This window comes from Argopecten irradians, chromosome 15 (genome assembly GCF_041381155.1).
Source record: "Argopecten irradians isolate NY chromosome 15, Ai_NY, whole genome shotgun sequence".
Taxonomy (NCBI): Eukaryota; Metazoa; Mollusca; class Bivalvia; order Pectinida; family Pectinidae; genus Argopecten; species Argopecten irradians.
In genome coordinates, this window is record NC_091148.1 from 14,787,841 (window position 1) to 14,815,804 (window position 27,964).

At 35.9% G+C, this 27,964-nt stretch overlaps 3 protein-coding genes across 4 annotated transcripts in view; 1 reads left to right on the plus strand and 2 right to left on the minus strand.

Annotated features, from left to right (window-relative positions):
* LOC138309316 (rho GTPase-activating protein 18-like) overlaps window positions 1-15,814 on the minus strand; it is a 76,751-nt gene extending 60,937 nt beyond the window's left edge. Inside the window, exon 1 of the mRNA XM_069250491.1 lies at window positions 15,644-15,814. The gene's annotated coding sequence lies outside the window, so the exon portion shown is untranslated. The remainder of the gene's footprint in view (window positions 1-15,643) is intronic.
* On the minus strand, window positions 11-27,964 carry LOC138309317 (alpha-(1,3)-fucosyltransferase C-like). Of its 2 annotated transcripts, none has more exons than XM_069250493.1 (3): window positions 27,925-27,964; window positions 6,942-7,057; window positions 11-5,494 (listed from the first exon to the last, which is right to left on the minus strand). In XM_069250493.1, the coding sequence occupies exons 2-3, from the start codon at window positions 6,965-6,967 to the stop codon at window positions 4,405-4,407; spliced, it is 1,116 nt and encodes a 371-aa protein (XP_069106594.1). In that variant the 5' UTR covers window positions 6,968-7,057; window positions 27,925-27,964; the 3' UTR covers window positions 11-4,404. The 2 variants fall into 2 exon arrangements, with proteins under 2 accessions (XP_069106594.1, XP_069106593.1); XM_069250492.1 differs by lacking the exon at window positions 27,925-27,964 and adding an exon at window positions 15,834-16,057.
* On the plus strand, window positions 23,903-25,000 carry LOC138308611 (uncharacterized). Its single transcript, XM_069249655.1, has one exon. The coding sequence runs from the start codon at window positions 23,903-23,905 to the stop codon at window positions 24,998-25,000; it is 1,098 nt and encodes a 365-aa protein (XP_069105756.1).

Consider the following 27,964-nt stretch of genomic DNA (forward strand, 5'->3'; position numbering starts at 1 on the left):
ACATGCAATCCTAAAGATTTGTACAAAAGACACAGATTAGTAATGGTGGACATACGTAACCCCTCGTCAGCTGGCTGTAGTCTTATATGCATTTTCCCAGGATCATACCAAAGTTGAATAAATCAAACACGAACAAATTCTGTGTTGGAATATCCACCAACTGACGTTAAGCTGAACATATTTTATTAGACATAAAATAACTGGATAAGTATAACAATGCATGTTACAATAAATTAGTTTCATTATGTAAATGTCAGTTAATTGTAAACTTAGCAAGTTTTGGTAAAGTCATTCAAATGAAAAAAAAAATAAAAAAAATAAAGAAAAAAACAGAAATGGCAACATAAGCTATAAACATAAAAATACTTAAAAATCAACTAATACAAAAATTGTAAAATTGAAACGCAAGAAACGCAACAAAATATAGTGCTTCATTGCCACATAAAATTGAATTTAAAATACGATTTTTTTACATTTTATTGAAATGATGTATATGCAATAAAAAATTAGGAGTGATTCACGATTTTAAAGTGACACCTTTTGCATGTGCTGTTTTTTTTTTCGTATGTTCCCAATAACAATAGTTACAATGCACATGTTTTAATTTTGTACAAACAAATGAGTTAAAATGGGAGTACTGTCAAAATCATTACAGATAAATGTAAATACTGTATATAATTTACGTCTACAGTTCAGCGAAATGAGTGCATATAGTCAGACCATGAAGTGAAGTTGTGGTCTACAATTTCATTTGGCATTTGTTCAGTGTTATTTCAAAATTAGCACATGTAATTATGAAGTGACTACTGCAGGTGTGTTTTTAACTAAGCATATATATTGCATAAAAACTAAAACTTTCATATTGCTAAAAAATCGGAGTTGTAACCAATGTTTATAGAGCACCATACATGTTTGTCTGTACCTTTGAATGATTTTTCACATCTTAATTCACCAAACCTTATGAAGTTTGTTGGATTTTTTTTCACTATGCATAATGAGAAGATATTCTCAGTACAATTTGCAGTAAGAATAGGACTAAAAAGCGGGTCGCAAAATCACTCAGTAAATTTACTTTTGACAGGATAATTTATTCTGAAAAAAAGTGTTTATGGTTTTAAAGTGAATAGTCGGGCAAAGAAAACCAGTTGAAATTATACTGGATACATTCACACCACTTTACCGACTTTAGCCATCCTTGCCCGACTGCTCACTTTAATATATCTGTATTGCAGAAGAAAAACAGCATGCCAAAATTTCATCCAGTTTTGGTACACATTACTTTAAAGCTAATCGATAAGAAAGGCAAAAACCGAGATGAAAAATAAGACGTTCCTGAGTCATCCTATTGCAAATAATCTAAGCAATGTTTTAGTATGCTTCCTTCATTTTATCGATAAATTTCCACGTTTTCCCCAAAGAACCTATTATGATTACAACTCGATGTATAGTTCGATTTGCAATTCTCCTAAATTATACACATCGTTCCTAGTTACGTTTATTAAAGATGCTCCACCGCTGACAAACGAATTTTTTTCTCTATCAAATGCAGGAGCAAGCGATTAAGCATTTTTCTTCGGTTACAAATGTTACTTACTTTACACCATCACGACCATTGTGAAAATTGAGCTTCTCGTTTCACTTCATGATAAAAATATCTCGAAAAAATTCCGTGGCACAATATCCTATATGGAATGAAGCACTGATTGCGCAAGTACCAAAGCTGAATGAATCATTTCGTATTATTTTTGTATTAACTAGGCATACATATACACGATTAAACACCAACTATAGTTCAAATGATGAGTATCGTTTATGGTCTGTCGGCGGTGAAGCATCTTTAAACGGAATTAGGAACTGGGAACTCGCAACCAACTTCAGCTCTCCTTAAGAGTTTTATTGTTCGTAATTTTGTCGAAACCGTCAAAATCTTACATCTAGTTTTCTTACTGATAATTCAAGAAGCTTATAGCTCTACCATTAAATTAATACGTGCACGAAAATAAGTTCATTTAAAGTAAAAGCATACAGGAAATTACTTATTACAGCCATTACATGAGAGCGATTAGATTTCTATTAAGTTTAGAATAGTCACACCTTCTCTCACACACGTAAATGACATATACAATTGCTTCCGTGTTCCGTCTTTTTATATTGTAGAGTTATCATTAATTTAATAATTCTGGCTTTGTGATTGGCCTTTTCATTTTTTTTTCATACCACTAAAAAAAAAAAAAAAAAAAAAAAACGAGAATGGCGTGGAAATCCGACGTTATCGTGACAGTACGATAGAAAGATTGGCGTAATGTATTGATTTGGGAAAATAATCCGTTGGAAAATCAATTGGAATCATACGTGTAAACGTATTTTATTTTATCAAGTATTCTGGGAAATTTATCATAGGCATTGATGCCACTAATTCATAATCTTATTTAGGTCTGAAATAAATCTTGCTTGCAATCTTTAGAGAGGATCTGCTACGCGTTTATAAACAAAATTTCTGTCATACCCCGATGGAATTAACAAAAAGAGTGATATCAATGCTTATATATTACGTACTTGCGGGTAGGTATCTATTGTGATGTCATTTTTTTAACGAAAATCACGCCATTTTCTCTCTGGAAAGTATAACGTTAGGCTCGTAAACTGATGACGTTTACAATCAACGCCTACAAGCAATGGCAGATAACTCGGTAATATGCAATTGCAGAAAAGCGAGAATAGGAACACATACTTCACTTTGGATGAACCACTAGCGTAGGAAAATCTCTGGAATTACAGGAATATACCGTATAGCCGGGATAAAAAAAAAGAAATAAAAAAATTAAGTTCGCCGAAATGACATTTCGCGATTTGATTTGAAGTGCATATATAATTCAACCAATTCTAAGACAAAAAATATGTCTGTTTAGGGTTACATTGGTAAAAAACATTGGGCCGGTCGGTCGGGAGGATTTTTTTTTTTATATTTTAGTGTCTTTCGCTCTAAGATGAATTTATTTTCGTAGAAAAGTGGAAAAAACCATTAGGGTCGAGGGTAAAAATTTAGGGTCGGTCGACTCGGGCAACCCTCAACAGACATATTTTTTGGCCTTATCATTTCACGGATCAAAAATTTTGCGACCAAGATGATGGCCCGCGAAATCGCGAAAATAGCATCCCTGCGAAAGTAACCATCTATACGGTAATATAGTATATATACTGTATTAGCATTAGGATAAGGAATGCTGATCAGGGGTTAGCTTCACAAACATTGCTTAACTTCATGGATTAAAATTTACTTAAAGATGCTCCACAGCTGACAAATGGTATTTTTTCACTATAAAAAACAGGAGCAGACGATTTAGTATTTTCCTTCTGTTACAAAAGTTACACCATTACCACCATTGAAAAGTTTTAGCTTCTAATTTTACTTCAAGTTAAAAATATGAAAAATAATTAATTGCATCCCGAAAAAATTCCGTGACACTATATCCTATATGGAATTAAGTATTGATTGCGCATGCACTAAAGGCAAAATAAATTATTTTATATTATTTTTTGTGTTAATTAGGCATATATGTACACGATTAAACACCAATTATTTTTCAAATGATTAATATAATTTATGCTCTGTCGGCGGTGGAGCATCTTTAAGATTCCTCACACATAAGGTTCTTAGTAAACATCTGTAATGCATTTCTTTGCAAAGTTTTAAGCCATTGAATTCCTAAATTAAGGAATACTCATGAAACTGGAGACAGACAGATCTAGCCTGGTGGCAAGAACTACATGTATCACAAATATGTTAATGATATGTCCAATCTGATTAAAATACGGATCCTTAATATCTCTCCGTTTAATAAAAGATCTGACAACATCCCACAAGCGGTCACGTTCTGGTGACATATATACCATCTAGGCCCATTTGTTCAAAAGATGATAATGCTAAACAAAGTTTAACGACAATTTTCAAATCAAGACTAAACACTTACAAACTTTTATAGGATTTTAAGAACTTACTTGATTTTAGTGCAGATATATTTACCAACATTGCAGCAAATAAGAACTGAAATTTTCTCTAGTCATGTGATTAAGCTAATCATCTTTTGAGCAACCGCGTCCTGTACTTCAGATCAAATACAGTATCTACATCTAGCTACATCAATTGAAAACGACATTTCGTCCCAGTATACATATACAATTGACTTTAGCGTGCTCAATGGCGAGATGACTATACCCGAAAATAATTCTGACATATTTTTCAAACTATTTCGTCCCTTGAAATTCACTTCCGAAATTCTAATTGCAATTCGTAAGGTCACCACAACGTGAACCCTAATATGGGATGTTTTCAGATCCTTTATCATACGGAGCGATATTAAGGATCTGTATTCTAATTATATTGCAATATGTATAACAATGAATTCATATAACATCTACTACAGGTCGACATGTGTGTCTTGGAAGTCCGTCTTGTCTTACCCACTCGTCAATATCCTCATACAGACGGTCGTATTTCTGCGATGGGTTGTGCAACCTCCGACACAGTTCACAAAACCCCATTTTACTGTCAATCATATCGGTTGCCTTATAATACCTACGCCAGTTGAAATAAGTCATGTATGTTTGTCTGTCAGCTGATAATTTCTTTAAAAAATCTCCAAGTTTCTTGATGGAGGAGAAGTTTCTACTGTCGACAAAAGAACCCGGAGGAAGGTAGATTGAATAATCCGGAGCTCCTCGGGTTATTGGTATTGAATTTACCTCCCGTTCAAATATTCGGAAGCTCTTTTCCGTTACGTAGTCTACACACAACGCATTTTCGAATGATGCATAATATTTATATTTTTCCAAACATTCCTTCCACTGACCTCTTGGACAGTGAAGCTTACCACAACGACCATATGCATCGACATCAATAAATCTTCGAAGTTCTTGTCCATATTTAAGTCTTTGACTTGCTACACCACAATGTGACACTATCCATCCGATATTCCTTTGCTTGCTCGTCCACTGCATACTTCGAAAGTCGTCATTGCTAGGTGTTTCTTTGCGTGAGAAATAACTATACGGATTAAATATATCTGCATCTCGTCTGTAGCTAAGCGTCCAGTTGAATAACCGTTTCCACTTTCTAAAACTTGGCACTAGAAATGGCGGCTCCATATCGTGGAAAACCCAAGTCTGACCCTTGTATTTCTTTAACGGCTCCATTCGGTGTACATCCGGCGCATGAAACACAACTACGTCACTCTCCTTGTAGTATGGTGACGATATCATGACACACCTGTCCTCGCACGTGTCAAACACGTGTTGACTGATCCATGCAGGTCTGTTGTAATATGTCACTCGCTTCACTGGTTTTGGTTTCGGAGGAGGTGGAGCCACAAAAATGCTCTTCATCACTAGAAAAGGAGGCTTTAAGCTGGAGAAAGTTGTTCCTCTATACAACACAAAGCATACAGATATTCCTAATATCAGGAACAAGAGAAACAATGTCGACAGCAACTGAAGTCTGCAAATATAAAACAGGTAACATCAATATCAACACAGTCATATCGAATTTTGCCTTTCTGCAATATTTATATGGTCATGTTAGATTTTAATTATTCAGCCATGTCCCAAAATATCGATATTCGGTTTGTTTGTTTTTGGTTGTTTGTTATTGGAATTAATACCAACAGAAAAATGATCGGGTTATACGTTGTACAAAAGCTGTTTCAAAGCAAAAAACAGCAAGAGAATAGCTGAAATATCTTCTTCTTGTGCAAAAGTATTTCAATATACCTTATTTTCTTGCACATGAAGCATTTGGATCATTTAAACAAATAATAATTGATGAAAAATGTCAATGTGATGAAAAAAATAGTCCCTAAAGACAACAAAAACTCAATAGCTCTTCACTTTTCCGTTAATTATCCAGACGTTTATTTTTTTTATTCAACAACTAGCTAGTCTGGTTAATTTAACGGCAGTATCAATTTTCAACTGCACACTATAACTTGGTGTAAACAGGTTGTCCATTCATGTAAATAGGCAATACTACACTAAGTCAATGATGCATTGATGCACTCATAATGCAGATCGTGAATATCATTGGAGTAATGGGAGTCTCTGTGACAAAATGAAACATCAAAATACACCCACACATGTGCACATTAAACTTTAATATCGACGGATAACTCGCATCAATCTGTCAGTGTTGGTGACATGTACATTGTATGTATTGTATTTGGGATTTAAGTTACAAAATCATAGAACATGCCTGATTGTGCTATCCCCTGCGGCCTATACATCAGTGCGTGTAATACTTTAAGTCCCAATATATTATCTGTTTGATTGTTTTCATGATTTAGAAGAATTCTGGGGGGAAATATTGTTGTAAATCACGCATAACAGAAGTCAAGATGAGCGATAATGATTCTGAAACTTTTAAATCAAAAATCAAATAATTATTGAATAGTGGGTCCCATCTAGTCAAACGAGCCGAAGTTAGCTGACATTGTTACGTCGTTGGGGAGAACGTCAGATGACTAGCGTAACTACGAAATGTCTGTCCAAACTCTTTCGTTCGGCAATAATCGTAACATCTATGGAACTAGTTTAGAATGAAGGCATGTTTACAAGAATCGACTGTCAACAACTGTTGTACCAAAGTTATTAAGAGATGATTATAGATATTCTTTGATGTAACTGAATTTCATCTACATCAATAAATGCTAACAGTTATCAGGGGTCGAATCTAACTTGACTTTTTGTTGGTAGATACGTATAGTGTGGCTTTAATAGCATATATGGTTTACACCGAGAATAATTAGCATCATGTTCCTACTATCACCTAAATAATTATTTGACTCATTTCACTCTAAGGAGTATCAGTATGATTTTATATGCTGTACAATTAAACTTAATATATCAATATGCATGCTGACTCATTTGTAATCAATCTAAATAATGCTTACCTGTTTGCATGAGGTTTTGATGCCATAATTTGCAGTGAAGAGATCGTCTGCGCTAAGTGCAAATAATTGCTATTTTTTCAATTCAGCTGAGTTGCAAGGTTTCCTGACATACACACCTTGAAAAAGAGGAAACACAATATTATCACTAATAATCCTAAGTCAGTGATTTATTATAGATTTTTATATCTTTTCTTCTCTCCTACCTACACGTGTAATACTGAGGCTGTATTGCATGGCTACCAATGCAATGCAGCCACTTGACGTCACGCGTTAACAAAATTACTATTTTCTCGGAACAATTTTCACATTTTTTTTTCAGAAATTAGGCTGGATTTTCTTTAAGATACAAGCAACAGGATTTTTTATTCTATTTTTCTAATTTATTTCAAAATGGCGGGAAATCATAGAAAAAAATTGCAATAAAACGTCGAGTTATGAGAGAAAAATACTCTTTTAAATTTGGATATGAAGGATAGTGTTATTTTACTATTTGAGGGATCACAAAATGTCTTAAAAGCATTTTGTGATCACTCGGGTAGAATATCCTCATCCTTCATACCCAAATATGAAAGAGTCTTGTACTATTTGACAGCTTGTGAGTTAATATCAAACTTCATGATAAAAACTATACATAGTTATTTTCGGGAGAAAAAAAATAGGAAATTCAATTTCAGCGAATTGAAATTTCGGAATTGCCTTCAAGAGTGTGTTTAATTCAACCATTTTTTAAATATTTGACGGGTCACAATGATGATGACCCACGAAATCGTGAAAATATCATCCCGTGAAAATATCATCACCATGAAAATATCATCCCTGTGAAAATATCATTTCGCGAAAATATCATCCCTTAAAAATATCATTCAGTAAAAATATCATCCCCGTGAAAATATCCCTTGAAAATATCATCACCGAAAAATTAACCGGTTATACCACGTTAATCAACTTAAACAAACCAAACGTGTGAGATTAAATTTAAAAATAAGGTAATGGCTTATGTAAACGGGTGTAGAGCAACACATAAACATGACCCTTGATGAGTTTCTGGAACCAGGTTTTATTAGGATCTTATAAGAAAACCCTGTGTGGGTTTCTTTATGTATACACAAACATCATCATTACCAAGGCTACACTAGGACGTATAAACGGATGACATATATACAGATTGTTGGCGTCAAAGTCAAATACACTGATTGAACGTCCACTCTTCAAGCCGAACTACCGCCAACTAGCCATAAAATCACATAGAGACAACAATGGCTATACAACACGGACCAACCAAAGCACTAAGACCATACATGACCATCATGACGTAACAAACTACAACGACACTTTACGACGATCACACCTGATATACGAACGCAGATTCAATCACACGGGTGCGGCGCAAACAAATAAAAAGGATAATCAATATAATTAAATAAAAGTGTCCCTTCCACATTTACATATTGTAAAGTAACTTTTTTTGCAATCCAAAATAAATTCGTGAAAGTTTATCCGCAAGTATTATTATCTGCATCGCTTTTATCATAAATTGATTCTATTCAATTTTTAAATCCACAGGAGTTAATCTTTGCGAACTTTTGAAATGGGAATTGCAAAAATTTAATAGCGGGCGAAAACAAATTGGTTAACAATAACCGTTAGAGTATTCTTAATACTCCAGAGGTTATTATTACTTTCGTTTTATCCATTTCTGAACTATGTCATAGCAAAACTGAAGGTAGTCTAGGAGAAAAATGATCTACAGAAACTTCATTTGAAGATTTTGGAGACAGAGTAGCCCAACTTTAAAGCACCTACAGTATACCGTTATTAAATTCTTTAGATGTCAAAGGACCAAAATACCTGCACGTATTTTATTGCACACAAAACCTCCAGGTTTGCTATGGCATACGTAGTCCAGAGATGGAATTAACGACATTGATAGTTACCATGGATTGAGGATGCTATTAAAGACGATGTGGTATATTTGAGCACCACTAAACCAGGAGACGAAGGTCGGTAATGAGTTCTGTAATGGTAAGATTTTTTTCTTAAAAGTAGGTTTCGCCCAATGAAATATAAAGACTACGAAATTGAAATTTATCCTATACATAGATATAATCTTCAGATCATTTTCAATGCATACAGCGAACAATATGGGTGGTCAGTTGCCTAGCTTGACCAGGAAAATACTCCTCTAAAAATAGAGCGAAGTCAAGCTTTACATAGAACATGACGTATTTTTTCCAAAACGAGGCCGCAGCAACAAACGGAAGCGTGCAACAAAATGTCAGATAGAAGTGACAGTCTTGCCACGGCATGTTTAGTTAAAAAACAACAACAACAAATCGAAGTGCGAGGGACTGTTTATACATATCATATAATCTAAAACACTTCATGTTACTTACATACGCTCGCTAACTTTGTACACCAAATAAACATGTAGTTAGTCTGCGGCTGTTTGTGCGCTGGCATATGTGTTGAAATTTAACTCACCACGTGCAATGCCGTTACACGAGTCCCAACAGATCCCGGCAAGTTCCGCTTGAGATGTGGCTTCTGTTTCTTCTATTGCTACATGCCATCTCTGAATTTAATTTCCTATATATATCCTAGGGTGCTACCGAATCCATTATAATTTCCTCCACTTTGTTGCCGATTCAAATAATTTTTTTCATCGCACACACTTTCGTTCAGCCATTTTGTTTACTTTTGGTGCGTGACAATGCGCATGCGCCAAACTTCGACAACACAATCCATCGCAGCTTCATTTGCATATTATTTTGTCTGACGGACACCGTAATAAATCAAGGATTTCCTTCAATTTTGTATTCAAGACACATTTGTTCAATCTCAAACACATAAAGAAATTAAATTGAGATATTTTAATATGTTTTTTCATCTTTTCTTCCGCTTATCACATTTCACAAAAAATATTTATTTGGTTGGGCGAAACCTACCTTTAAAACTTACCCCACTATATTCACAGAAGACATTATAACATTGATTATACGCATCCATATATGCCATATTTGTATGTTATCTAAAGCCCCATTGGCATAACAATGTCAAAAAGCTTAAGGGTTCAATGTGTCAAAATAGCGTCCTTGTACATGCTATAGACACCAGTAAACATAATGGCATAGTTATTTTAAATTGTGATAGTGTATGTACTTAACCCGTGGATTTAAACTGAAATGTATATTTCTTGCGATACAATCTATGAGTCAACAGTAATACTGAAAGTTAGGCCCGATCGCATAGACACTTTTTATCGACTAAGTTATGTTCACATACACCTACGAAGTTATATATATATGTAGCCATACAAAATATCACTATTTTTAACAGTGTCTAAAACCTTAACGTTATCACACAAAAATATTTTAACATAAGCACAACTGCATGGGATGCAACCTATTAAAGAGGAATCTCTTCTTTTAAAGCAGATAGAAATGAAACTTTTACTAACGGTTTTAATTAAAGTTCATGAAAATAACTTTGAAATGAAAATCGTAAAATTAAAAATTAGGCGCTAAATTCAGATGGTATATAGTAATCATTAGTTATTAAATAATAATTTATTGTGTATCGTTAAGTAAAAGTCTGTTCAGGCTCTGACAAAAACATGAACTTTTTGACAAATAGTTGCACAGCGTTTCTCTCTCTCTTCCAGACTTCAGATTATGCCTGGTTATTCAGAGGAGAAACAATGGTATGGTGTTACTCAAGATTACTTTTATTCCAACACCAGACATGCCAACATGATCCTGACCTCAGACATCATTACTGTGACAGTGATACTTTACATATGGAACGGACACCAGATTTTGGTATTTGAAGAAATAAGTTTCCTCTAACCAATACGAAATTTGAACATTCAACGAGATACCTAGATCCAGTTTCATCAATATCCCTTACAACTGAGAGAAAGCTTTTAAAATCTTCTTCAGATTTAATGAAAAGTTCTTCAATATATTTTAGCTTAAAGTGATAAGTGATGCGTTCTTGTGGTGATTGTCTGAGTAAAGAACTTCCTATCAACCTTAGGATCGGTCTATACAAGCGTTCATTCATTGATATCAAACTTCCATTTGTTTTTAAAAGCTTAAACATTGAACTCACTCAGTCTTCTATGTTTAAAAAAACATTTTCTGACACATTTATTAAAATAAAAAGGAACAAAACCGCATGCCTATCGATACATTGAAATTTGCCAACCACGACTTATTCCATTGAAATGCACATTTCATTTTCAAATTCTCACTGATCATAAATATTACAAAACTAATAATAAATATTGCTGTAGCACAACTAATCACCACTCTTCTTACCAGGGATCGACATGACCAAGATATATTTTCCTATTTAAATAACGTTGTCTTGTATCATTGTTTTCTGGGTTAGATGACTTGTTCACCTGTTGTCAGTATAATGTGACCGGGTCAGGTGATATAACACTATACAAAAAGGACAAGGGTTCCACTATACAAGAAGACACAACACGAATATACCGCAGTCTCCCAAAACACAAACCCGCACTTCATACATGCAACACACCGCATACATGGGAGGCCGTCCTTACATGAATCATTTCGCCGTTTCAGCCAATCAGAGCCAGCGTTTCAGGCAGCGACTTTATTTTTTATGTTACAGACGATAACGTTTTTAAGCCAATGAAAAATCTCGCTACAGAGCAGTTTTTTTTGTCAATTTATTGTTATAGTGTATGATTGGTTTAGGACGGTAATAACAGCAATCAATTTGGGATTAAGGTGAGACAGCTGCATATGAAGGGGGGTTGGGAAGAAGAAACAGCTGCATAACTTAATTTGATATTCGATTTACCTCCATTTGTACACATTGATCACATTGCGACATTTTATACACATTATCTTTAGCTATTGTGTATAGTTATCTACATACAACATCAGCTTACAGGCATTTTTATCAGCTACTTTGGTCGAATTGAATCAAATATAGTTTTAATGACCATCATCACACACCAATTCATACCGTATTTTTATGTAGACCTTTAGCTGGTGAACACAAGGCTTTAGGCTTATGTAAAAAACATACTTCAATAGAATACAGTTCATCGTGTAGAATATGTATTTTGCATCAATATTTTTTGTGTTATTTGCCTACGTGTCCAGATGTAACAGATACTTACAGATTCTTCACTGCCGACAGAGCATAAACGATACTTATCATTTGAACAATAAATATTGTTTTATCGTATATATATGCCTTAATACAAAAACACATATTAAATAATTAGCTTTACATTTGGTACATGCGCAATTAATACCTATTCATTATAGGCTATATTTCCATGGGATATTTTAGGAACGCAACTAATCATTTTTAATATTTTTTTCTTAAAGTAAAATAAGAAATTCAAACTTTACAATGATGTTACTAATGGTGTAGAGTACATAACTTTTGTAACTTACGAAAAATACGAAGTCGACTGCTACTTTTTTGATAGAGAAAAGATGCCATTCGTCAGCCTTGGAGCATCTTACTAATCTTAAAATATTAAATTCAAATACTCGAAATCTTTTTTATCCTCAATCATTTACACAATAACCACGATTTTGAGCCCAGTAAAATCAGATAAAAAAACAGGAGTTTGTACTTCCCGTTGTTCACATCCCTTTTCATACTCCAATTTGTTTACCGCTTCAATGCATATGCCCGACTCCCTAACACCACAGACCAACGTCCGGGGGATGTTCCATTCCCTCCCCCCCCTACATTCTGGAGTCTCTCCCTCTCACGACTATCCCAGAACACCTTCAAATTCCAGTTTATCTATATGTGTTGGTGAAGGAAAGAAAGGTTTTATTTTTTAGTTTTGACCTATTATGATATGCTTAATAATTTTACTAGTCCAGGGGTGGATATAACGACAGTGATAGTACCCCTGGAGAATCAAGGATGCGGTCAGATTAAAACTCGTAAGGGTAATTCTTTATATAATAGTACTTTCTCTCATCAAGAAAACTCTTTTTCATACTCGTGAGGATAATTCTTTATATAATAGTACTTTCTCTCATCAATAAAACTCTTTGTCATACTCGTGAGGGTGATTCTTTATATAATAGTACTTTCTCTCATCAATAAAACTCTTTGTCATACTCGTGAGGGTAATTCTTTGAATTATAGTAGTTTCTCTCATCAAGAAAACTCAATGTCATACTCGTGAGGGTAATTCTTTATATCATAGTAGTTTCTCTCATCAGAAAAAAAACTCTTTGTCATACTCGTGAGGGTAATTCTTTATATAATAGTAATTTCTTTCATCAAGAAAACTCATCTAATAAAATATCATCGTTTCACGATTTCCTTTCTACTTTGCATGTTATTATGAACTTGATATCTATAACGGAAATGTGTTCCAAAGTATTAAGCACTTGTGACCACTTTCAATATGTTAATTAAAACAAACATCCTGGTATAAAACAAATTCACAAGTGAAGGCCAGACTTAAGAGATTGCTGTCTCCTTGTGTGTTATAACGGAAACATCTAATATACATGTATACACAAAGTTTAAAATCACATTAGGTCAGTCTAAGTTGTTAGGGTGAGTGGAAGTTGGACTCATGAGACTTCGACTTACAACTTTTCGCCCAATAGCCGTCAAATTTCTTAATTATAACGTGGAAATACTTTTAGGTCATTTATCGAATGTTTGTGTTTCACTTTGCTTTCTTGACACCATCTTCTACTAGTTCAATTTCAATACAATTGTATCTAAACCTTTAAATTACAGCAATACATTCAGCTGAACAGATATGTACTATCGTGATGAAAGCATGTGTAGCGGGTTTGGATTGTGTCGATCATCGGTGATCATGTTGCTCAATCGGTAGAGCATCCAGCTAGTGTTTGGAAGTCCAGTATACGAACCCGCTACATTTTTTTTTACTCCTCTCTTATTACACATGCATATCGACACAGTCTTGGCTTGCGATATTGTAGATTATAGACATCCTCGATACTCCAGGGGTTATTTTCACTGTCCTTATATCCAACCTTGGACTATCTCATAGCTAACCAAAAGGCATCTCAGAAGACAAAAACTGATCAATTACAGGCCTGCAGATATTTCCTTTGAAGATTACTGAGGGAGCAACGAGTACTTCAACACCAAACAATCAACCACATATACAGTCATTCGATCGATTCTTTTGAAGTTCATCAATTTGAAAGGAAACTCATTTGTTGTCAAAACAGAGAGGATTCATATTTGATATAAAATAGTCCGGAGGTGGATATCACGACAGTAGTAGAAACCCCTTGAATGTCGAGGATGCATACTAGTTGTAGTAAACATTACTGACAGCCACAAAACGAGTTGTAGGCTATTTAAAGCCAATTGAACTGACAAAAACAGCTATCAAATTACTACAGCCAATGCGAGGACTTTACTTCACCTGACATACGTGTTTAAAACGTCTGACCTATATCTAAAGCACAAGACCGACATTCATTCGTATCATATCGCTTGTTTTGATTTTTAGAACTCTAAAACTACATTGATTAGGCTGGTGAATGGTAACAGCCTTGCAAGCTTTAACCAATCGAGCAGAAAGATATTCATCGAACGCAGGGGAGGCAGTTTATGGTGTAATAAAAAGCTAAAACACAGTATATCTTTAGACAAGTGTACTGCTTGTAATCCTTCACGTGTGGGAATCGCATAATAATACACCTCCTAAATATATCACACATTCTAATAATATTTTATTAACATTCCTTAATGAGGTATGCATTGCATTTGGTACTTGTTCATGTTAATGTTTAGCTTATAAACAAATAAAATATGGTTCAATACATTGTTGACTTATACTTGTTCAAAGACATGTGCTCCCTGTATTTTTCCACTTGTGGGGATCATATAAGACCTCGTAAAATACCACATGCTCTAATGTTATTTTTTTCAAGTAAGCAACGTAACTGTATTTTGTTCCTGTTCATGTATATTACAAAGTGAAGCTTATAAACAAACAATAAATATGATTCATTGCATTGATGACCTCTTTCAAAGGCACAAGTACTTCTTGTAATTTTTCACTTGTGGATCATATATAACATACATACTAAAATCCCACATGCTCTAAAATTGTTTTCTTTTCCATTCATACATGTATACAGGTATACGTTGGATTCTGGTGCCTGTTCATATATTTATTACATGTGTAGCTTAAAGCCAAATATCAGATGGTTTATAACAACGCTAACAGGAGAGATCAAGGTGTGTCAAAACCTTCAAACCCTTCATGTGTTCACGTCTTACTATTATAACAGAGCTCTTAAAATACCACATATTTAAACATTTATGTAAAGATTACATAGATAAAAGATGGTTCAATACAATGCTACAGTATACCCGAAGCGGTGTTTAAAACACACATAATAGATACAATAGGGTTCAATGCAATGCTAAAGTATTAGGCTAATACCCGTGTTTATAACACATACATGTAGGTTCATTAAATGTAATCTTTCACGTGTGGAAAACTAATTACTGACTTCGTTACATTAGATTCATAGTAAATAGCATTGCTATATATTTTTCAATGTTTCATCGGTAGTTGATATCCCCTTTACGTTCAGGAACAACAAGAAACAGGGTTTATATATTACACTGATCCCAAGTCGAATGTGTTATGCATTTATTGCAATGTACGTTCAATTCAAACTTACCAGTATGTAGAGTTCAACAAAATTGAACGTGTTCGTGAAATCCCAATCCTGTTGGAAGCACATCCCCCACTGACGTCCATTATGTTATGTATAAAATGATATGAACATATTTATCACCACTGCTGTCACACAAATCTGTCCTTTATGTCAGGAGAACAAAGTCTGAACATATAGGAAATGAAATACTTACACATTATAACATTCATCCAGGCCTCCACATTATTCTCGCTCTGACATGTCCATTATACAGCTCATACCAACCTGCCTCACTATAACAACACATAATCGGCGCACAATCTAGTCATTAAATATTCAATCTGTCAAAAACACTAGTTGGATCAATGTTTAAAGCTCTATGGGTAACAATACAGGATGTACACAGTGCGGAGAGGGGTTTGACTAACCACTTTATATGCATGGGTGAACATTGTTCACATATGTGCTTCATGCGCATGAATAACAAGTAGCGTAGATGAGAATTTCGTGTCATTGTAGTTAAAAGGGAAAGCTAGTGTAAAAAAATGATATAAGGGAAAACGGGACCACCCAACCCCAGTTCAAACTTTGGTGTTGTCTGTGTACTTTTTACACTTATGTGTATATGCTGGATGTCATAGCTATATTACATGCTCGATAATCTAGTGGTTACTATCACTGTCGTTATATTCACCCCTGGAATATGTCATAGCAAAAACCGAAGGCAACAGAAGACAGAAGTAATTTGATCTTTTGATATACATAAAAAGAATGAAATAACGGTACTCTTTCGTTATATTAGTTAGTGGCTTTGAAGTTTGGCGTCGCTTTCTGTGTACTCTTCAAATGGGGTCTCTGGAGGCCTGAGATTGGTCAGTTATTTCCTCCTGAACTATCTCCAGGTTTACTATGAGATAGGCAAGAGGTCTGGTGAATATGATGTCTAAGAAAGTAACCCCTGTAATATCGATGATGAGCTATATTGAATGATGCTAGATTTTAACGGGATGGACACGATGGCTTTGTTTGACAGACCATTTTGCAGCGGGAACGGCAAGGAAAGGATAGATAATTAAAGAATAGGAATTTTGAAATTTGAATTAATTATATACATGTATTTGATAAATTAACTGCAGTCAGTAAAAATAAGCTGCTTACATATTATTCGTCGTTATTTATGTACATAGAATATACAATCTATTTAGCATATTTAGGTTCAATAACTGAGCTACATTGTATATGAAGATATATATATACTTATATAATAAGTTATTAACGGATAATGAATGTGAGGGACATTTAGCCAAATACTTTTTATTTAATACAATTGTATGTTCATGTTAATGAACTGTTCATTTCACGTATAATATTGCTTATTTGTTACCAGCCCGAGATACTCTGGCCCTGACACCAGACTAAGACATTATGACAGATAGATGTCTGGTTTAGGACATCTATCTTTCTCCCACCATTCACTGATTTCTCTGTTAACCCCTAGGGTATGACAGATTGCGCACGCTAACCTTTAAGACAATTACGTGACGTCATGACTTCATGCAGTGTGACCGTGGCGTGCTTTGTCGATGACGTCATCATTATTGACGTGCAGACGACAGAACCATGTTTATATCGCGTTAAAAATGCTTCTTTTAAGGCTATTATTCCTTTTTTTCTTTTCTTTTTTATATGGGAGAATAAGAATCATTCCCTACCTTTGAAGGTGTGATAACAAAATCACAACCCTCGGAGGAATTCCTAAATGTCCAACACTCGGCAAGCCTCGGGTAAGACGTTCATGAATTACCCCTCGGGTTGTGGTTTCGTAGTCACACCCTCTAGGTAGGGAAAGATTCTGTAAGTCATAAATCTGGTGTCATGGCCAGAGTATCTCGGTCTTATTTATTACTGATGTAAGTTTTATATAACAAGAGATTGAGAATACATAGTTTTAAAGATGCTCCACCGCCGACAGAGCATAAGTGATTTTCATCATTTGAACAATAATTAGTGTTTTAAGCGTGTATACATAAGTCTAATTAGCACAAAAAATAATATGAAATGATTTATTTTGCATTTGGGTCATGCGCAATCAGTACTTTAATCCAAATATGATATAGTGCCACGGAATTTTTCGGGATGCAATTATTATTATTATTATTTTTTTTTTTTTTTTTTTTTTTTTTTATATATTTTTAACTTGAAGTCAAATTAGAAGCTCAAACATTTCAATGGCGGTAATGGTGTAAAGTAAGTAACTTTTGGAACTGAAGAAAAATATAAAATCGTCTTCTGCTGTTTTTAATAGTGAAAACTATCATTTGTTAGCGGGGGAGCATCTTTAATAAAATCGGGAAATAAAATTAGTGTGATATTTCAATTCATAATTTAGAATTACTGATGCAGTGTAACACTAAGTTTTCCAATATGTTATATAGTAGATCTTTTGAAGTACCGTTATAAGCTATTGGGCTAGGAGGTTCCCGAATGCACTCCCCCACTCCAAACCTCCGAACCAATGTTTTTTTTTTTATTAATCCTTATTTTTTTTTTTAATCCTTATGACCCACAAATCACTAATCAAAATGTTAACATCACATAAGTTGGGATGAACTTCCGGTTTTGACGTCTTCATCAACTCTCGTGTAAACATATGTGTACTATAAAAAGATAGATCGCATCAATGAGGTCGGAAAAAGAGAGGGACCCCCCGCCCCCGAAAAATGTTATAAAAAATGGCCAAAATGACACATTCGTATATACGCGCGTAGATAGCGAACCAGACAACACACAGAGGCAAATAAACACATTTTTAGATATGATTGAAACTTGCTGAATACGATTTAATCATAAAAATGACGGTACGTCTTCTCAGTTTTGTGAAATGACGGGGGGGGATGAAATTTTCAGCTTTTTTTCCCTAAAAAATCGAAAATGTCATAATTTAAAAAAAAAAATGACTAACACCTTGTAACAATCATTTACCCTTGTGTAAACACATGAAAGGCGGAGTTCCCGGAGGAAAAACCCACCGCCAGCAGTCAATACCTGGCAACTGCCCCACATGGGATTCGAACAAGCGATTCAGAGGTGAAGGGCTTGTGGTAATATGACATCATACCAATCGGCCATTGCCGACTCATTACATCTAGTATGTGGTTAGCACCGTAATAATCCATCTTTTAGTGAGCAACTGGAAAACATGGAATTGTTCATAAATTATCGGCTCGTACCAGAACGAAACGTACCACTGTGTTAGAATTATTATCCTTGATATTTTTGTCCTAAAAACGATGGTAAAGCACAGCTCATTACCTCAAAACTAAATCCTCTCGTCCTCGCGACTGTTCCTTTGGTGTTCATCAAGCTGCTGCGGGTTGGTGTAGGATTTCAGCACTTCAGGAAAATAAATGTCCACATCTATTTCGACGAGCATTCGTCCAGCGTTTGTTTCTCAGTTTTCAACTCCCTGGCAGATGTGGTTCCCCTAGGGAGACTTCACATCAGACCTTTCTAGATGTTCTTCCTCGCAAACTGGGTGCCTGCCAGCAGGGAATGGGAGGCGTGATTTTCTCTCAACCAGTCCATGAAGGAGTTGCTCGGTGGTGAACTCTGAAAGATTATGTTCTCCGGGGGTTCCGTTGTCCAAGTCAGCTCCCACCATGACCTTGTTCACAGATGACAGGCTGCGGGCTTACCTCGACGGCCATTGCCAGTTGGGGGAGTGGTCTGGGAATCAGGTCTCCGAGCACATCAACGTGCTAAAGACAATGGCTGTTCGGTTGGCTCTGCAGGCTTTTCAGAATATTCAATATTCTACATTCAATGGTGGTTTTTGTAATTACGGACAACTTTACAGTTGTCGCGTATCTGGAGATCTGAAGGGTGGGGGCAAAGTTCCACGTCCTTTGTGCCCATGCCATTCGCGTTCTTCTCTTCTGTCAGGAAATGCGGTTGACTCTCTTAGTCAAGCATCTTCCAGACAGGTTGAATGTTCTGGTGGATACTCTTTCCAGGCGCCGCAAGCCAGTTGTGACGGAAAGACAGCTAAATCCTCCGATCTTCGAGGACATTCGCTAGGTGTGGAACAGACCTCATATAGACCTTTTCGACACTTCCCTGAACAACTAGTTGTCCACTTTTGTCTCTCAGGTGCCAGACCAAATGACTTGGGCTGTAGACGCTCTATCTCTGGATTGGGAGGGAATACATGCTTATGCATTCCCTCCATTCAACCTGGTTGGCAGAGTTCTAATAGAAGTTTCGTGAGCTTCCTTTCCCCTCCTTCTGATAGCGCCCCTGTGATCGAGACAATCCTGGTTTCCGGAGCTCTTGTCGTTTCTGTTGGTGGATATTCCTATGGTTTTCCCACTCAGAACCAATCTCCTGCGCCAGCATCGGTTCCGGATGATCCATTCACGAGAGTGGAAGCTATCTCAAGAGGCCGCGCTCAGTCAGGCTTTTCTTAAGACGTGTCAGCTCGCATCGTCCGAACAATAAGGTCTTCCTCACCTGCCGTCTACCAGTCATGGAAGGTCGCCTGTAACTGGTGTATCGACAGGAAGATTGATCAGGTCAAGGCCTCTGTCCAGCTGATTGCGGATTTCCTTCTCTATTTGTGTAGGGAACGCAAACTTACCTCTGGTACTAATGCTGGCTATCGCATGGCTATTTCCTGTGTACTGTATTCTCATGGTAGACCAGAGTTAGGGTCTTCCAACTCTTTGTCTGCCTTGATTAGCAGTTTCAGTCTGGACAGGCCTAGGGTACGGCAGTTAGCTCCACAGTGGAATCTAGCACTTGTGTAACTGAAAGGGGCTCCTTCTGAGTCTTCCGTGGTCTCCATTAAGGTTTTTACTTTTAACTTCCTTCTTGCTTTTGCCTCAGGCTGTAGGAGGAGTGATATCCATCTATTCATTTTTCCTGCTTCGTTGGGCCAGATATAGCTCTGTTACCCTACTCACTGATCCTGCCTTTTTGGGAAAGATTCACAATCTCTATTGAGTTGAAGGAGAAGGATCGGCTGCTTTGTTCCAGGCAGACGCTTAGGTTTTACCTTGATAAAACAAGGGGGCGATGTACTATTCTTGCCCATTAAACAGGGTCAGCAGGATTTCTCCTCCCAGTATATCTCCAGATAGATATGTCAGGTGATCAGAATTGCTTATGAGCAGTCTAATTATCTATCTGGAACGATAGGCAAGGGGATGGCACATGAGGTTAGAGCCCTTGCGGCTTCTTTGGCTCTCCAAAATGGATCCTGGTTCCAGGATATCATGTCTGCTGCCTTTCGGCGTGGTCAGACTACTTTCACTGACTTTTACCTCCGGTCCCTATCCACTCATTCTAATGGACTGTTTTCCTAGAATCCCGTTGTGGCGGCCTAGTCTGTGACTGTTCCTCCTCAGCAGAGATTATATATATTTTTAGTTTTTAACTTATGCGAGCAGGCATCACAATGGTACACCTTTTTCATGGGGAGGTACATTGTATATCCAAAATTGAGAGAGAATAATTCTAACCCAGTTGTTTTTACTAGAAAGAAATAAATTATTGTGGTGTGTGTTGACAGAATATTTGGAGTATTTATTGATTTTGTTTTTCATTTTTATTTCTTCTGCATTTTCTTTTCGGTGGAGGGAGAGAGGGGTGGTGGTGTTCCCCCTCTTTTTCCCACCTCACTCATGCGATATATCTTTTTATAGTCAACATTTTTTACACAAGGGTTAGTGTAATTCGAAAAGACTGTCACAAGGTGTTTTGTCCATCATTTTTTTTTTACTTGTGATGAAAATTATGACGTTTATCGATTTTTTAGGGAAAAAAGCTAAATATTTCATTGTTTTCCCGCCATTTCACAAAAATGAGAAGACGTAACGTCATTACTATGATTTAATCGTATTCAGCATGTTTCAATCATATTAAAAATGTGTTTATTTGCCTCTGATTGTTGTCTGGTTCTCTATCTATGCGCGTATATACGAATGTATCATTTTGGATACCTGAAATCCAAGATGGCTGCCATATGACCCCCCATGGAACATTAATTGTCAATGGCAACAAGCATAAAATGAAACTAGACATCATACCGTTCCTAAAAAACCATGTTTCGAAAAAGTGCCAGAGGGGTACATGGGCACCTATTTCTCCTCCCCCACTACATAGCCTTGATCAACCAGGGCAACGTCTTTACTTGTGATTACGTGATTAGTGATACATTGTACCATGTATCTAGAAACTGAAAGGGATTTACAATTTGTGATTTTTGTGTTTTCTTGCATACCTGACAAAACTAAATGAAAAAACATATGCTAGCGAAATGGAAAGGATAAAACAAACTTCAGCTTTGCTTTATCTGAAAGAGAAAGAAACTTGCCAAAATAAAGTATTTAAAACAAACTGGATGTTAAAACATGATATCAGGTAGTGGACCATGAACAAGATTTTTGGATACCTTAAAATTGAGAAAAAGTTCTAAAAATATAAGGATATTACAAGAAATTTGATACAGAATATTTATTTGTGTGTTGGTATATGTAAACTAAGCAACACGTGACAGTTGATTAACCCCAACAAAGAGTTTGTAAATACGAAAAGTATGTCCATACGTAATGTAAGAGTGAATGTGGAAAAAATGTTGAAATTGAAATGGTCAAAGATCACCTAATGTTGTATATATATGTACGTGCAACATGGAACACGCTCGTGTGCATGCTTTCCTGTAGAATAAGTGACAGTGTGCAATATTATCATAAAAAACAATGCAGGATGCATTTAAAAAGTTTATTTTCAAAGATGGGATTAAGCTTGAAATTGTTAATATTGTCAATATTGTCTATGAATGATATGTGTATGTTGTTCTAGATACATGTTTGTTATAAAAGTGTTTTGAAACTAATCTGGAAATGTGTATGCCTTGACACTTCGAGCTACGCTCTTACTTACCTAACTAGGCCAAGTTTGTAACTGACTGTCCAAAAAAATGATCACATATAAAGTAGGCAGCGGTCCAAAATCTTAATATAAACCGGCTACATGTCACTTATAAGGGCACAGCCGAAGGGCACAAAGTGCAAAGCACTTCTAAGGTAACAGATACACGAAAATATAAGAAAAAAGACAATCTTCAAAATTCAATCCTACAGACTGACAGCTTCAGTTTGCGGCCGCCGTTTTTCATACATATGGGGAGGTTGTGCGTTACTCCGGTACTGCTCTCCCCGGTAAATATATATTTAACTAATGCAAATGCATAACAGGGGTAATTAAACATTTTTTATTATTTTTTAAATTATAATAATAACACTTTGAAAATTAAAAACTATAGAATACAGTCAAAATATCCACCAAAGCGATAATGAGCACAAGGAATCGTGACGTCACGTAACATCACCAAATGGCGCAAAATCATAGGATTTGCATACCATGCACTCCAGGCCTTGAATGGACACAGAGAAATCCGAATCTTTGAATTCATTTCTTTGAGTTTATGCTATACAATTATTACATCATATACTTCTATAGTTTAAAGCGTTTCCTTTTATTTCTAAATTATTTCTTCTACATGAAATAGAAAATAAAATAAACTAGTAGAGCTTCTATCTTCCTATGCTGTGCATGATTCATATTAAAGTAGGTCCGTGTATATCCGTACAGTCATTTAAGTCCGTACACATTTGAATAAAACACGATATTAACAAGGTATAACATTGTATTTCCTCTGGTGTCGCATGTACTTTAAATACAGGAAGAACAGTTCCGGTTTTGCGATATCTAGCAACTATTACGTCATGAATGTACTTGCCGTTATTTGATTGGTTGAAAGTTGTACGGCGCTCAGTGTTCGAATGACTATCCTGGACGAGTCTGACATCCGGTAGAGCTCATCAAATTTTACGTCAGTAACAGGTATTTTGAGAAATTCAGAACATAACAGCAAATGTTAATCAGATAATATTGAATTCAGATATCTAATCTTTCTAATTGTATATATTTTAAATTTGTTTTGAGTTAGAAATTACGAAAATTACGGATTAAAAAAGTGTACGGATTTACCATCCAATTCTCATATAGCTTACATTCCGAGACGTGTAAATCCGTACATACTGCGTTGTCATATAAAGTGTATACTAGCCTAATACATGCATGTATTAATTCACATGCATGCATTTTCTAAGAGTATTACTATAATTATATATATTCTTTTTAATAAATAGAAAAAGCACATTTCTACTTACTTATAGTCTAGAGTAAAATTACACATTTGAAACACTTTCTTTTCAGGCCATGGTAAAGAATACGGTATCAAAAAGGTCTCGTCAGAAATACACGACAGAAAAGTTACTCTTGGCCGTTGAAGCTGTTCGGCAGAAAAAGCTTTCATTAAGAAAAACTTCAACCAAATACGGAGTGCCTGTGATGATTATACAGGACAGAGTTAAGGGGAAAACAGACGATGTCTGTTTACAAGGTCGACCAACAGTAATTCCAAGGGAGATAGAACAGGGACTGGCCAATAAGTTGAAAGATGCGACAGCAAAGGGTTTCGGGCTTACTCGACGATTGCTTGCTGTACGAGTTGCCCGACTCTGCAAACGGATGCAGTTAAAAACGCCGTTTAGAAACGGAGTTTCGGGAAAAGAGTGGCTTAGCAGATTTATGAAAAGACACCCAGATCTAAGCATTAGAAGTCCAACCGCGTTATCAACCGTTTGGGCACGAATGCTAAATCCTGTGGTAACAGGAAATTATTTCCATGCGTTGAACGAAACTCTTGATTCCCTAAAACTTAAGGATCAACCCATGAAAATATGGAATATCGACGAAACGAGTGTCCCTTTAACACATAAACCAGCTAAGGTCATAGCGGAAACTGGGGTCAGAAATCCCCCAGGACGCGTTGGTAACTCTAGAGATAATGTAAGTGTTATGGCATGTATCAACGCCGCGGGCAATGAAATACCCCCTATGGTAATCATAAAAGGGAAAACGTACAAAAGTCTGTATGCTTACAATACAAAGGAGGGCGTCCCTAATACCATGTATACGTTCCAGCAACGTGCCTGGATGGAAGATGCTTTAGGAGAACTTTGGTTTAAACAACATTTTCTGAGGCACTGTGGTCCTGAACGCCCACAAATGATTTTCCTTGATTCGCATTCGTCCCACGAAACCCTAGGTTTGATAGAGGCTGAAAGAGAAAATGATATCACTCTCCTAGCCTTCCCGCCACACACTACGCAATACCTTTGTCCGCTCGACAAAACCGTATTTGGTCCTCTTTCAAGAGCTTACAGTCGCGTGTGTTCCGAGTTCATGGCCAATAACCCAAATAATACCATAAACAAAGTGGGAGTGGCCAAAGCTTTTTCGGGTGGCACATGACGAGGCTTTCACGCCTGAAAACGTCAAAAGTGGGTTCCGGAAGTGTGGTATATATCCTGTCGATCAGTCCGCAGTCACAGAACAAGCATTTGCACCATCCGTCCCATCCAATACTGAACCATCTGCTGTCGTAGGACCGTCCGGTGACGCTTCCTCTCACACGGATAACTCGAGTATGAACGACACACTTCCCCAAGTTGACGATCCGTGTGTAAATGTAAACGGTTCCCCCTCTTCTATATGGTGATACCATTGCTCTTACCAGCTCCAATGTTCCAATAAATGCCAATCCTAGTGCCAATTTACGCAGTTTACTCCCTGTTGATGTGAGTGCAAATATGATTGACTCTAGGCCCCTCGCTGTTAATTCTTTTAGCGTTCCCTCGCCTGTTAGCCAAACTAATGTTGTATCTACAGAGATTGAAGTAAGCACCACAAGCCAAGAGAACGATGATTGTATAGGCACGGTATTGTCAGAGTCAGATATTAAAGAGTCTGTTCTTAGCGGGGAAATCCGTGGTACTGTAGACAACTCTGGTAATTTTAATATTTCTGTTCCTGTAATAGTCGAAGCTGCAAATTCGTGCGAATCTTTGCCCTCGTGGACAGATCAGGTCGATGAAATGTTTAACTTTAAGTATACAGCACCAAAAGTAAAAGAAAGCACAAAGAAAGTAACCGTACACATGCTCCTTACAAGCGACGCAATATACGAACAAAAGACAAAGGAAATGGAGAGTAAACAAAACCTAATAGAAGAAAAACAGAAAAGGAAAGAGAAAAGAGAATTGAAGAAAGCAATGCAAGGAAAGGGCAAAGGTGTTAATGTAAGAACTCAACCAAAAACTGTCCAATTTGTAGACGCAGTACTACACATGAAAAATGCCCAACATCAATTGTCCTTGAATGTGTCGATTGTGTAAAAAGTTACCACCAAGAATGTTGTCCAGTTTCAATGCTAGACCATGTTACAGCAGTTCTAAATAACGCAGAACTGTTTGTGTGCCATATGTGCCAGTAAACATTCTAGGCTGGCTAAGTAGATGTACATGACTGTATGTATAAATATAATGACGTACAATAAAGTGTATTTGTATATGAATCGGGATATTGTACACGACCATAGTGTGCATACATGTACATTTTATTATCTGTGCTTAAATTATAACTTATTTATATAAGCTGTAAATTATATAATATATGTTATTTTTAATTTTTTGTTACTAATGATATATTGTTCATAAAGAGTTATTATTATATTATTATATGAATTTCATACATTCTGTAGCTTCAAAGCTAGTAACTTGTTTTATATAAAGCTATGTTCACGATGACTCGTTTCATACAGTTTCGGAAAAATAAATAAACCGTTTGAACATATAAATTCTAATGGACGTGTTTTATATATATATATATATACATGTATATTTAAGCTACATCGCTTGCTTATATATATACACACAATATAACTTGTCAAAACCGGATGTTAACGGGATCATTTTATTTGTCTGGTTTATACAGGTGTCCTATTTATACAGGATACACCGGTATATATCAATCAGTGTTGCTATCGTGCCTTGAGGTCGGCAATATATATATACTATAGTACTGTATTATGTCACAATATTTTAAGTCTTTATAATCATTGAAAGCGACATCCCAGGCGCGTAGCTACCATAGACTCCGGTACTCTCGTGCACCCACATCATTTTCATGTTCATTTTAGAATTAATACTGATAATGTTTATACACAACATTTATAAGAAGCAAATTTTCTCTCTACTTGTGTCACAAAACATACTATCGTTAAAATAACTCCCATGAGTATATATATACTCCCAATCAGATTAACTAATGTACAATCAATTTTATGTATACGTTACTGTTACTATAGTGACATTCTATTGTTGGAAATCCAAATGTATTGTTAGTAATCAGCTATATTTACGGAAGCGTATTAGGCTCACATAGGAAAAAACATTTTAAGGATTACGAAAATGTTTATTTTCTCATTGCTACAAAAATGTGTGCTAACCATGGTACGTATAATATATATACAGAGTTCAATTGATTTTTTCAAAAAATGTTGGTGTCTTCATTTGGAATGATCTCATTTTATTAATTTAAATGTATTATCAAAATAAAGGGAAGTTAATTTCAATCTAAGCATACAAGGGAATCTCTACAGAGAGGATTCATCACTTGTTTTGGGAGGTGCTTTTGGTAATGGTATCATTGTGGGTACCTTTGAGAGGGGGTGTCCGTATTAGGCAGAGAAAAATCTATGTCACTGCATCCACATTGTTTTAACCCTGGCTACGCCCCTGCATCCATCAAAAATATTAGCTTATAAAAATAGCTTCGTACAATCGCCGTTTGTATACTAAAAAAATGTTTCGGTTGATTATAGCGCTAACTGATGTCGATCAATCGAATTATAAATTAGTTCAAATTATCATGATTATCACGTTTGGAAATGTTTCTATTGCAATGTACGTTCAGATTCCGATACCAAGTCCGTTTGCTAAATACATAAAGCATGTGTACGGATTTACAGGAATAGGTGTACGGACTTACAATCTTACTGTACGGATTTAGCCGTCTTCAATATTCGTAACTTGTCGGGCTGTATCCTTATAAACGGTTATGTTTCCCGTAAAATCATAGCTTAATCATGCTTCCGAATAGTCTCTCCGTTTGATAATATAGAAAGGAATGATGGGTTGACATCCAAAGGTGTACGGATATACACGGACCTACTCTATTATTGACAGCCCGTCAAAGTCCTGTGGTTCAATCTTCACTCACAACCAACTCAGCTTAACGTTAGTCTACAACTAAGCATTAGGCCTACAGTTTACATGTTAATTTAGCTTTTGTTTTCAAATTTGATTAAGAAAACGTTTGTGATACAAACGACCCACCTTATTGACATACTTACGATAGACATTGACCTAACCATCC